At 38.5% G+C, this 13,545-nt stretch overlaps 1 protein-coding gene across 1 annotated transcript in view; it reads left to right on the top strand.

The window, feature by feature from the left end:
* Positions 1-13,545, top strand: part of THSD7A (thrombospondin type 1 domain containing 7A) — a 270,216-nt gene that overhangs the window by 213,384 nt on the left and 43,287 nt on the right. The window contains exons 13-15 of the mRNA XM_063411466.1: positions 311-443; positions 2,375-2,478; positions 12,831-13,025. Coding sequence (XP_063267536.1) covers positions 311-443; positions 2,375-2,478; positions 12,831-13,025 — 432 coding nt within the window. The remainder of the gene's footprint in view (positions 1-310; positions 444-2,374; positions 2,479-12,830; positions 13,026-13,545) is intronic.

A 13,545-nucleotide genomic window follows, 5' to 3' on the forward strand; every position in this document is an offset into this window, starting at 1 on the left:
GCAAGCTTACACCTTTAAACTGTAAAATGTAGCAGCAAACTGAGCTGGTTTAATTTTTGTTCTCTTGAACTGTTTACTTATTTCAGCTGTCTTTTCATTTGTTCGGTATTGCTGGTATTGCTTTCTGTTTAATTCTGCTTCCTGGCCATGAGCTGAAATTGAAGTGTTTTTTCTATTAGGCTTAATTTTTCTGCTTATGGGCAAAATAGCATGCCAATGTTGTGGCAATTGGTTCAAAGCCCGTGTTTTTACCCTAATTAGTTTCAACCTTAAGTAGCAGCAGTAGAAACCAGCTGTTTCCTCTTTGCAGGGGGTGTCACAGTAAGGAAGCAGTCCCGTCACCGAGTCATCATCCAGCTCCCTGCCAATGGTGGTCGGGAGTGCCCAGAGTCTTTGTTTGAGGAGAGGGAATGTGAAGCTTCTCCTGTCTGTCATAGCTACAGGTATGTGAGAAAATCAACCAGAAACAGCTCAGACATGATATTTAAACTTGTACTACCTCTAGAGCTCACTGAATTCCATTTCTTAGCAGTAGCTGTTCCCATTTCTAAATGGTACTCTAGCATGTACCATTTAGAAAAATAAGGATACACATCTAAATCAAGGTTTCACAACAGATATGTAGACTCAGTTTGGCCCATAGGGAATCACTGGTTCATTTTGTTCCAGTTCCTTGGCAAGAATATTGCAATGACTAAGAATTACTTTCCAGGATAAATTTTTCCTAGAAACTGTTTTGACATTATAAACACGTAAAGCAAATCTTTCTAAAATATCCAAGGTGCTGAACTGCTTGTATGTTTAGGAGAGCTGATTTCTGGTGCCACACTGCTTAACCCACTATCTGCTTCATTTTTCTATCCCTGTAAGTCCTGAGACAGTCCAGAGCTGAAAATACCCCCATATGCCCTGTGTCCTCTGCATTGGCCTGATCTTCCCCACAGAATGTTGAGAATTATTCCAGAAGGTGGAACTATTTTTGCCTAAGAAAATGTTTGGGTAATTCTGTAATGTCTGTCTGAGTGTGTGGGAAGGTCTAGACATGCAACAAGATGTTGTTGATGGAGACAAAGTTTAGAAAATTCTGATGCTGTAGTTAGATTTACTTGACAAAATAATAATTATTTTCTCAATTAATAATAATTCCTATGAAATTACTATCTGTTGCAGAGGTACAAATAGAATTTAAGTTTAGTTTAATAAAAAGAAATTGAGATTAAAGAAATGTGTTGCTTTCATCATCTTATAAGAATTATCATTGCAAATTCATTAGGAGATCATACTCTAGGCAACTAAAAGATGTGAAAAGATTGAAAAGAGCATTGGGAAGCTACCAAAATCAGTACTCTAAACACCAGACAAATAGAGCTCAAGAACTTTTTATGGTCAAAATGAAATTAAGAGTTATATCTTTTAAAATGCTGGCTGCTCCTCATCTCTTTAGTATCTTCAGTATCTGAGCTGCATGATAATGCACTGAGCATAAGGAAGAAGAGTTGCTAGAGAGTGGTAGATGAGGTCATTTATATTTCATGACACGAACTAATACTAAACACATGTTCCATATATTTCCTTTAGCATCTTTTTGACCTGCACACATGCTGTGACAGATGGACTCACACACTCAGCTGGCTCATGCCTTAGTTAGTTGCTGTCCCATAGAGGCAGGTTACAATGAAACTCGAGGTGCCAAACCATTGAAATAGCTTAAAACATGCAAACTGCTGATCGCTGGAGCTGTGGACAATTGTGGATTATTTAAGAGTTGTGACAACAAACAGGCTTGCCTGGATTTGTTATATTTGAGGGCTGGGATATTCTGCAGCACTGCCAGGGAACTTCGTAAAAGTTTCAAAGCAGTTTATATTAATGATGGAGTAATTTAGGCAGTGCAATATTGCACTTGTTATTGGCGGTGGTTTACAAGTTCTTTTTGTTTGTGTATTATTTTTGATATGGTGGACCCATTGTGGTGGTTTTGTTGGCTGGCTCCACATTTGTAAGGTGTGGCTACTCAGCAACCCAAGATCCCAGTAATTTCCTGAGGCACCTTTGCAATCACTGAAGTCCACTGTCCCAATACTTCTCTGCAGCGCTCTTTCTTTTCTGTTTCATATTTCTCCTTTTTTCTTTCTACCTTTGCTTCCTCATTTCTTCCATGTGTTCTTAGTGGCCTCATCCTGAAAGAAGAATAAAAGTTAACAGGATAGGGTTAAGTTTATGGTACTGTTACCGGTTCTTCTGTGAATTGCCTGTGACCATTTAGTAAAAATAAGCAACAGCTTATGGTGATTTGTAACACTATCTAGGGCTTGTGCTGGCTGAGGTTTGATGGCTACGAGGTTCAGCTGGATTGGTCCCCCTCTCATTTCAGGTGGAAGACGCACAAATGGCGCAGGTGCCAGCTGGTACCGTGGTACGTGCGCCAGGACAGTCCGGGAGCACAGGAGACCTGTGGACCTGGGCTGCAGGCAAGAGGTTAGACCCTTTGTTTCTGTCATTTATTCCTCAGAAATCCATGGGTGCACTGGTGTGGGAAATGCCTTACATTTTAGCCCTTGTAACCTAAGATTGATTTAATCTATCTTTATGTGAAGGAAAATACTGAGAGTGCTCAGGGCCGTGTCTCAGTATGTTTTGAGTGTCTGCCAGTGTGGAAATCCTACAGCCTCCTCTGAAACTTGCTCCCTGGTGCAACTTGTGTGTGTGACCCCTTATCCTTTCACTATCTCCAATAATATTTTGGCTGTTTCTTCTCTATACTCTCAAATTAAGGTAGTTACAGAGAACAACGGGAGCATGAGAGATGTGAGACTGCATTTACACTGTTAATGTTCAGTTCAGCCATTTCTCCAGCCTGTCAAGGTCCTTTGAATGGGAGTCCTTCCAGGGAGGTACTGACTGCTCAAACAGCCACTGTCCTCAAACTTGCTGAGCATGCTTTCTGTACAGGTTGTTAAAGAGACTAAACAGAGCTGTGCCTGGAATTAACCATTGAGGTGAAACAATCTTAACCAGCTGCTGGTTAAGGCTTCTAAACCACTGACCCTTTGAGCCCAATGATCCAGGTATTTTTGCATCATTTTCATTAAATAGCAAATAATTTTTACATCCAAATCCAGCTTTGCTGTCACCAGTCCTCATAGAGAATTTTGTGGCTTTAATAGAATTGTGTGTGTGTGACTCTTAAATACAGCCAGGATAAGAGCTTTTGAGGTACATTAAATACATTCAATAGGAAAATGCAGTTCCTATTTACTGTGTTACAGTAATTGAATTGCTTTGAACTGCTGGTCAACCTTGAATTCCAGGAAGGTTTTTCTCCTTTGTTGTTTCTGAGTGCAAACTTCTATTTGTTAAAGCACTATTGGCTCAGCAGATTGTGCCTTTGCCGAGGAAGGACATTGCTAACTGCAGAAGTGAAATGTTCAGGTCATTAACTTCCTTGCACTGTTAAAGGAGGTCATGGTATACTTAAAAAGTTATGGAGTAAATCTGAAGCAAGTAGCTCCTACCACTTACTTAGAACGTGTCACAGGAGATCAATTTAGAGCTTACCACAGAATGAAACCTTAAGGCATTGCCTGCTAATACAAAAGACTTCTGGCTGTGGTAATTATCTCAAAGGTCTATCACAATGGAATCTATTTCTAGCAGCTCTGGAGGATACATTCAGATTACACACTGAGAAAATAAGATTTCTGTCTTTGATGTCTTTTTGCTATCTGATGGTAGGAATTCAGATAGTCAAAAGTGTTGTCTTCTGTGCTTGCATGGCAGTACTGAAATCTCCTGACTTTGTCTCAAAGCCAGTTAATAAAGAAAGACAGTCAATAATAGTGCATGCAGATTGGATTTTATTTCTGTTTTGTGTCATGAGAGTTTCTTTTTGTTTTCTTAAATGTAATTCCAATCATGTAAAGGGCACACATATATAGAATAGTACATGATTTTGAAATTATGGGCCATTTAGTTTTCAAATCTGTTAGAACAGACTGGCAGAATTTCCCCTTGGTACTACTCGGAGTTCGATCTTGTGAAAGATGATGTATTCAAGCAGTAATCTTGTTCCCACAAGCAGATAAAATGGAAGCAGCTCTCTAGTGTAATGTGGTCAAGTGGTAGGATGAGTAATCCTTAATTAGGAACCCCTAGAGCTGCTAAGCCTGAAGAAAGCTGGTGTTTTTGATAGAATTCTGTGATCGTTTCTGAGATCAATTGTTAAAAATTAAGGTTTTTGTTTACTACTGCTTTTTGTCAAGTCTATCCCTTGTATAAGTTCCATTGTAGAATTCACAGAGCAAATTATTCAAGTTGCAAAATGAAAGTTTATTTGTACTTCAGTCCAGATATCAAAATATGAATCTAAATATTGCTTAGGTTGTTGCAGAGGTGAAAGTAATAGGCATTAAAGACGGGGGGGGGGAGGGGGGTGGTTTGCCCACTATTTTTTCCCATTTATGTAAGTGATATAAATTAACATGAAATGTAAGTTTCCAACTCATGTCTATTATGTATCATGTCTCAGTGTTGCAAAAGCTCACAATGTGTTGACTATACCTTTTACTTTTGTACTCAGTAATATAAATTGATAATCTGTGGGACCTAAACACAGCAGTGTAGCTTTTCCTTGGACTGACACAAGTAAAATATTTTCCTTTTACAATGAATATGACTTGGAAGTACAAGTTGAATTTTTGCACAAAAGTAAATTTCACTTTGGAAAACAAAATTTCTTCTCTAATTCTATAGATTATTAGCTAAAGTTTTTTAATTCATACCTCAGAAAATTGCATTTTGAATATGAATAATGTGGTTTATTTGATAATATAATTCATCTCCTACACAGGGCATCAACAGATTCCCTAGCCACACTTATCTTTCAAATTCTGCCATCAAAATAGCTATGAATTTTTAGTGATACACATTGTTTTGTTTGGTCTCCTGCACAAGAGTTGATTTCATGCAAGGTGCTCACTGAAGGGAGGCTGATCTGAAAGCAAACATCTGCCTGACAGAGCTCTGCTCTGGACAGATTTCACCAGTTCCTGAAGGAAGACTCCAGAGAGGTTTTATCTCCTCTTCCAGTTAATTCTTGGCTTCCTCCTCCACATTTGGGTATCCCTAAATAAAATTTCTACAGGCTGTGGAAAACTTTGCATAATAATATGTTACTAAAAATTTTTGTTCTATAGATAATTTCTTTAATGGTTATTTTGTGATGTAGATACAGGAAAGACTGAGCTACTACTGTGTAACTACTTTTATCCAACCCAAAATCACAAAATGCTAAACACTGAAATATGAAATCCATTTGGTACAACATTCTGGTGCTGCATTTATGGTTGCTACTGTAAAACAGATATTTTGATCAGTACATTTAACTGTTTGTTGGTGAATTCTGTACAAATATTGGCCATACTGTGAAAATTGGTGACATAGCAGCATTTCTTTTCCAGTTGAGAAATAGTCCTCTTTCAAGTTTCTGGTGCTCATGAATGCAGAAATCACACTTTCATCCAATGATGTGCCAATTTGCTTTTGATAACAAAGCAAAACAATAATCTTACGGAAGTAATCTCCATTATTTGGTGTCCCATGCATTGCCTTTTCATTTTGTGTTGATACTCAGTAGAGCAAGTAATTCCATTCCTCTATGTGGAAAGAGTTCTGAGTTCCTCTTTTTCAGTGCAAGGGGATGTTACCATTGCTATCAGCTTGTCCTGTTTATGATCTGATTGCCCATGCACGAACACTGTAACACAGATTATCAGCAAATGTGGTAAATGAGAAAGTATAGGAACAGGGAAAAAGCACATCTGACCATGCATTCATTAGCAGTTTATTTTGAACAAAATAGTCTGCTACTGTTAATATTTTAGTTAGAAAGATAATTAAATCTGATGGAAAAACTAGGAGTTATAAATCATTAAAAATGATTGCTTTGGTGTCTGATCTTGGGAGTCTGTGAGTAACTAGAGCATATGCATGCCTTGCTTTATATCACAGCTTTACTGTTTGCACTTCCATTCCTCAGCTTTTTTATCACATTTCGTCCTTCTTGGCAAAAGAGATACTTGGGTGAATCATAAAGTTTAGAATTGTGATTCATTGTTAAAGACAGCTTTGTTTCTGTCTGTCTTGTATAATGAAGAGGTTTTTTTCAAATCATGTCAAGTTAAATGAATGTCGCAACATCGTTACTTGGGTCAATGCAGAGGAGAAAGAATAAAAGGGCTTGATGGTTTCTAAGTTTTGTTTTAAAAAAAGATTTTCTTTAGAAGTATTTTTTTTAAAAAATGTATTAGCTATTCATGTAAATAATGGGCAAGTATTTATAGTTAATCCTAAGCACAGTGAAATAGCATTTAATACTGAGCAGCAAATTCATTGCTGTAGTCATGAACTTTATTTGAAGAAGGCTGGTTTTCATAACAATTGTATTGAACTCCCATGATGAATGAAAATTGAATGAATTTGTACTACTGATAAAATGGTTTTTAACAGTGGTTAAGCAGGACAGGAATATATTACAGAACTGAAGCAACTTAAGACTTTTGTCTTTTGTTCAAAACCCTCAAGAGGAGATGATATGTGTGCGTCAGCAAGGAGTTTGAAACCTCTTTTTGACCTTACCTAACAAGAAAAGGAAATACAGAGAAAAGCCATATTTCACTGTAACAACATTTACCTTTATTTTCATAAGCTGTTTCTCAACTAATAATATAATTTGATCAGATATATTGATGTGTCACCTGAAATCCAGGAGAGAGAGGCACAGTGGTGGCAAATACAAAGCACGCCCTCCCCCTCCCCAGAAAATAAAAATAAGACAACAACCACCAGCCAAAAACCAAACAAGAGAATAAATGTTTAGTAAACCCAAGGTACTAACTTTGAAATTTTGAACAACTTAGGCAGGTATGCGTTATGTTATGCTTATATTTTAAATCAGTCACTCAGTTTCAGTGATTTATGAAGGAACTTAGAAATACAGCTCAAATCCATTTTAAATTGTACAGGAAACCTCAGAAAGTTAATAAAACTTGCCAGTAGGTCCTGCTGCATCCCAATGGTATTGGAGAGGGCATGCAGCAGATGAGAAGCTTGAGTGCCCAAACTGCAATAACTGAATTACATCGTGATGTATATGGATGGGTGCACATGGTAAGGGCCATCCCAGGGACTGAAAAGAGATTTGCAGAAGGATGCACAGCCTGCAGTCCTTGCCACCATGAATCTCCCTCAGAGTGTTTTAGGAGGAATGGGATGAAAATTGCAAACTATGTCAGCATATTCTGTAATAGAAAGAGGAAGGTTATTTGTAAATTTAAACAGAAGTTAAAGTAACTGGTTGTGAGAGAAAATACTTGAATAGCTGTGCTTGATGTCACTGGGGATTTGCCTTTATTAAAGACCTGGTGTTGAGCTCTCACTATTCTTCATTCACAGGGTATGTAGTTATTTTAAAGACAGAGGAATGGGAGGAAGCTTCCCAGGATGGCCATGGGCACACAGAGAGGCCTTGCAGGCTTGTTAAGGCCGTGGGGAGGCTTGGAGGCAGAACCAGGGGTCAAAAGCTCTTTTCTCACTCCACAGCTAAGCAGGGACAGCAGCCTCCCTCTTTGCTTACGGAGGCAGGGGACTTTGCTGTTGTGGTTGTTTTATGCCTTTATTGAAAGCACAGGGAAGATGTCAAAATCATGGAGTACTGCTCTTTGTAGAGCTATATACTACTATTTTGATGTCACTGGGACTTAACAGATGAGAGTGCTCTATTGCCTTAGTCACAGTGCAAAATACAGTATTTTAGCAAAGTACAGTGATCAACATCAGGTATCATAAGTAAGAATCTGGACAACTGCTCAAAAGCAGTGTTTGCATGAGAACCTATTTTTTTATTTGCAGAAAAAAGAGAGACAATCTCCAGGCAACTTTATTTGGCAGAAATACATTGTTATAGTATTTGGAACATAAAGAACACTCAGTCTTATATTTTCACAATATTGGGGGCATATGCTCCTTCTTAACCTGCTTTGTGGTAGGAATATTTTGTCACACTGTGTCTAGTCTGCTGTGTCCTGCATAGAAAGAAATAGACACAGGTGAAATCATAGCTTAGACAGCATGGATAGAAGGTATAAGAAAAGTTAGCGTGCTGAAATAATTCTTGTTTTCTAGAATTAAAAAAGAATCTTGTTGTTAAAAATACTTAGCAGTTGAAAAAAATTATATCACAAGCATGTTGCAAAAGAAAGGACAATAGAGAACCTTCTTTTATAAAGAAATATTTAGGTATAGGAGCCACTGAATCTCACACCTCAGTGAAATGTCAGTGAAGTATGCTAATGATGCTAGCACTGGAAAGGTTTATATAAAAACTCACACATGACATGACTTGCTAAAATACAATCTCAGTGTTTCATTATGCCAACAAGAAATATATTAATCTGTAGTGTCCTGTGGGGACTTGGTGGAAAGAATGCTATTCAATAAAGTTTTAATTACATCAAAGTCCCTTGTCTATAAAATTTAGACTGCTATTTATTTCACACCTTTCTTCTGGGAGCTAATAGTTGTTAAATACCAGAACAATTTTATAAGTGAATGGTTTCTACGTTAAATTTGATTTTTCTGTTAGCTGTACTCTTGTTTTATGTTTTCACTTAATAATTACTGTGTTTGATTCAGTAATGGAGGAACCATGCTCTTTCCGCTCTCTGCTAATGTCTGTAATAAATATAATGTGGTCGTATAAGCAAAATAATTAGCTTGGTATGGTATAGCTTTAGAGTAGTTGAAGACACTTCTCTGTAGAGTGAGTAAATCATTGATCTCAGCAATCTCTACTAAACAACCAGAGGATTGATCAGAGGTAGAGGATGAGTTTGTCCAGATTAGCTTGTGAGTGGAAAAAGTAACTCTAACAGTGAGACAGGCCAAAAGAGTGTATGAATGGGATGTATACAGTTGTCAAAACCCCTGCTTCTGATAATGGAAAAATAACCACTTTTCAGCAGTCATAAGGAGTATAAACATTTCACATTGATAACTGAATCTGGAAAATAACATCAGGAAAATGGAATATACAGCGAATCATCCAGGTCTTGTCAACTTGAAGTAGCATGAATAGTTACAGACAGGTACTATGAAAATTAAGATTCGAGAATTGATTTAGTATGCCAAGCTGTCCTCTAATTTGTGTTATTATTAAGTTGAAATATTTAGGTCTTGAGAATGAAGAGTTTTCCTACTTTGATTGCTACAGTACAATTGACAGTTAATCTGGAAAAAACCAAAGCATTAATCCTCAGGGGAGCTTTTCACCTGGGTCTGCATGATGTAAATTAGATGCATTAATATGAGTCTGAAAAGATTTATGACATAATGGATATGTGCTCATGGAGTAATGTTTTAAAGCAAGGAAAGATGAGGGAATGAATATTGGTTTTAGAAAAAGTCAATTTAGCTAGAAAGAAAGAATATTCTTTAGTGAGCAACATTTATTGTCTTATCCAAGGGCTAGATGGAGAGGCAGTGTGCAAAATGAGTATTAATCTTTTGAAGAAAGTTATAAGAGGATATGGGGCTAATTAACTGACTGTCTTTTAGCCCTTTGCTAGGTATAGTTTTTACTGCTAAAAATAGTGGTCTGTGTCTCCCTGGGAATGCAGGGAAGTTAATGCAATTAGTTGTGCTGATCAGTGCATATAGCAAGGCCAAACTCAAGACAGAGGATTTAGGTTTGACTTCTGTGAATTTACACATGGTAAAACTAGTCTGAACTATGTTTTTACCTTAGGGATATTGAGGTGTACTATTAGCATCTCACAAGAATCCAAAGCTATAGCCTAGGCTTCTCCTGGAAGATAGCAGTTTGACTTGTCTTTTCCAAAATACGTGTGCAATCTTAGAAATCCGATAGTATGGATTTTCAATTTTTAGATACTTGATTTTTCTCACTGAATCACTGTAATTATATCTGAAAAATATTTCCTTGTGTAAACTACACTAATACTAATAGGATTTGGCAGAATAATTGTATTAGACAGTGTGCAGCTGGTCAGTCCCCCAATAAGCACATTTAATGCAGTACTGAGCCTATTACAAAGAGTGCAGGCAGCCCTGCTCCAAAGGGCAGTCAAGGATCAGGGAAGTTGTTTGCTCAGTATCTCAGGAAAAACACAGACCCCTCCCTTTCAGTGTTTTACGGTAAATGTGTGGCAAAAACAATTCCCTTGGAACCTTTGGTTATGTTGTAGAAGGCACACAGACTTGAAATAGAACACAGGGGTCATCAAGTTCAGCTTCCTAAGTCATCATGAGGCAGAAATTTAGTTTAGAACTGCCAGACTAGAAAGCTTTTTTAAGAAATCATAGGTCACTAGACCATTACAATTCCCTTAAAGCAATCTGAAAAAAAAAAATTCCTTACCTATATTTCCTTTTTTCGTCCAGGAGGAAATCATAGAATCATAGAATATCCTGAGTTGAAAGGACCCGCAAGTATCATCGAAGTCAACACCTGGCCCTGCACAGGACAGGCCCAAGAGTCACACCAAGGGCCTGAGAGTGTTGTCCCAATGCTTTTTGAACTCTGTCAGGCTTGGTGCTGTGACCACTTCCCTGGGAAGCCTGTTTCAGTTCCCAACTGGGTGAAGAACCCTTTCCTAACATCTAAGTTAAAGCCCCCTGACACAGCCTCAGGCCATTCCCTCACATCCTTCCAGTGGTCACCAGAGAGAAGAGATGGGCACCTGCCCCTCTTCTTGCCCACCTATAGACAGTTTTCTCTTTTATTTTGTAGTTGCATTCATACTTCCCTTTTCTCCAACAGTTGAACTTGGGTTTTTTTCAATTTGTTCTAATAAAACAATTATTGTCAGCACAATTGAAGAGCTGTCCTTAAATTGTGGAGTGTAATATAAAAAGCTATATTCCTTCATATGAATACCGAATATTTGGATGCAATTCTGCTGCAACAATAGGTGACCCAAATTATTTTACAGTCGAGCTACCACATCTACTGTGTGCTGTCAGATGCCAAGAGGCATAAATATAATTCTATTGTGTGAACAAACAACTAGATGTTTCCTATCTTGTTACTATATAATAAGTCTTATGATGTTTTGGGGAAGGAACTAAAGTTAGGTCTACTGAGCTTAGAACAGATAAGCAACCATGCTTAAAAAAAATATTTGAGAAGCAATTATAAAGCATTGTTGACTTTCGTGAAGGGGTAGAGTGCCTCTTCAGCAAGTTTGCTGGTGATATAAGACTGGGATGAGTGGTTGATACCCCAGAGGGCTGTGTAGCCCTTCAGAAGGATCCAGAGAGGGAGATCCAGGAGAGATGGGCAGAGAGGAACCATCCGATATTCAACAATGTCAAGTGCAGGGTCCTGTGCTGTGGAGGAAAAACCCCGTGCACCAGGACAGACCTCCTGGAGAGCACCTCTGTGGAGAAGAACTGTGGGGTCCTAGTGGACAACGAGCTTTCCATGAGCCAGCGATGCCTTTTGTGGCCAAAAATGGCAGCGGTGTCCTGGGGTGCACTAGGAAGAGCATTGCCAGCAGGTTGAACGAGATGATCCTGCCCCTTTCCTCAGCCCTGGTGAGGCTGCCCCTGGCAGTTCTGGGCTCCTCAGTACAAGAGAGATATGGAACTCCTGGAGCAGATCCAGCTGAGCATGACAATGATGATTAAGGGACTGGAGCATCTCTCTTGTGAGGAAAGGCTGAGCGAGCTGGACCTGTTCACCTTGAGAAGGCTGAGAAGGGATCATGTCAATGTCTATAACTATTTGAAGGGAGGATGTCAAGATGATGGAGCCAGGCTCTTGGTGGTGCCAAGTTTTAGGACAAGAGGCAACAGGCAGAGACTGAAGCACAGAAAGTTCCACCTGAACATGAGGAAGAGCTTTTTTACTGTGAGGATGACTGAGCACTGGAACAAATTGCCCAGAGAAGTTGTGGAGCCTCCTTCCTTGATGGTATTCAAGAGCCTTCTGGGCACAATTCTGTGCCACTAGGGGACCCTGCTTGAGCAGGGACCTCCAGTGGTCCCTTAACATTAACCATTCTGTGATAGTTAAAGATTATATTAATGAAACTGCCCTCCCTCTTATTCACAAATCCTTATGTTCCAACTCCTTACTTTCATGTGACCTGATGTTTCCTTAAGGAACTTGTTTTTCTTAAGTAAGAAGCTTTTGTTCAGGGCGTGGCTTTCATGTTCTATAAAGTTTTACCCCAATGGCTGATGATCCTTCACTAGGAAACATGCTGTATTCTTCAAACCTTTTTCAAGACCAAAGATTGCTGAAGAACGTCAGGCAGAAATAACGTTGTAAAGGGTTAAGTGATATCCAGAAGTCAAATCTGCTTCTAAATTTTAAGCCTATCCATCTTTCTAAATTTCAATTTGCTGATAAAAATTTATAACTTATACAATTAAGTTAGTTAAGATGATATTGCAAGTTTTTTAATGTCTAAGATTGTAGATTGTGTCAGTGATATCAGAAGAAATGATAATGTGTAAAGTGGTATAACAGGCGTGGATAACATGGTGCAACCTTTAAAATATTTACAGTTGTCAGTAATTTTTGTTTTCCCAGTAAGTCCTGATAAATTATTTTAAACAAAATCTTAACCGAGAAATGTCAAATGTATTCATTCAAGCTAAAACTGGCAGGAAATATTAGGTCATTGTATATGTATTCTGGGCTTTCAGTGTGATTTTCTGATAGCGTATTGCAAGCTTTACCTAACTGAACAGAGACATTCATTAAAAAAAATGGTGAATTAGACTCCATCTCTTTTTGTTTCCAGCAATTACTTGTCGTAGACAAGATGGAGGACAAGCTGACGTCAGTGAGTGCCTTAAATACTCTGGCCCATTACCACCCCTAACACAGATGTGCCAGATTCCCTGCCAGGATGACTGTCAGTTCACAAACTGGTCAAAATTTTCTCCCTGTAATGGAGACTGTGGAGGAGTCCGGACGAGAAAACGCACTCTTGTTGGTAAGAGAAACAAGCAAAATAATGCTTCTTTTATTAAATATTGATAATGTTTTGTTTAAAACCTGAGAACTTCAGAGGTTCCCTTATGGCAAGTGTTTGTCATAGTGGCAGAAAGCAGATCCAGTGTCATGCTCTATATACTGCTGGTGGAACAATACCCAGGAATAGAAACTTGTGCCGTGTGTCAGACACTCTTGATACGGGTAAGTGGCAAGAGAGAAGATGGGAGAACATAGAAGAATACAGTTTTTTGTTTCTAAATACAGTGAACATAGTAGTTTTGAGGTTTTTGGGGGGGTGGGGGGGGTGGTTTGTTTGCTTGTTTTTGTGTGGGGTTCTTTTTGATAAGTCAGCAATCATTTCACCTTAACAGGATCAGATGCCCCATTTGCCCCAGATAACTCACTTGCCCTCCTCTTCCTACACCTGGTCTCAGCTAAAGCAGGCTTTCTTCTCTCATGGTGTTTTTTTTGGTGTATTTAGAATTACTATGGCATTTGAGTGGTTTTCAGCATTTTGC

The sequence above is a fragment of the Prinia subflava genome, chromosome 1 (genome assembly GCF_021018805.1).
Source record: "Prinia subflava isolate CZ2003 ecotype Zambia chromosome 1, Cam_Psub_1.2, whole genome shotgun sequence".
Classification (NCBI taxonomy): Eukaryota; Metazoa; Chordata; class Aves; order Passeriformes; family Cisticolidae; genus Prinia; species Prinia subflava.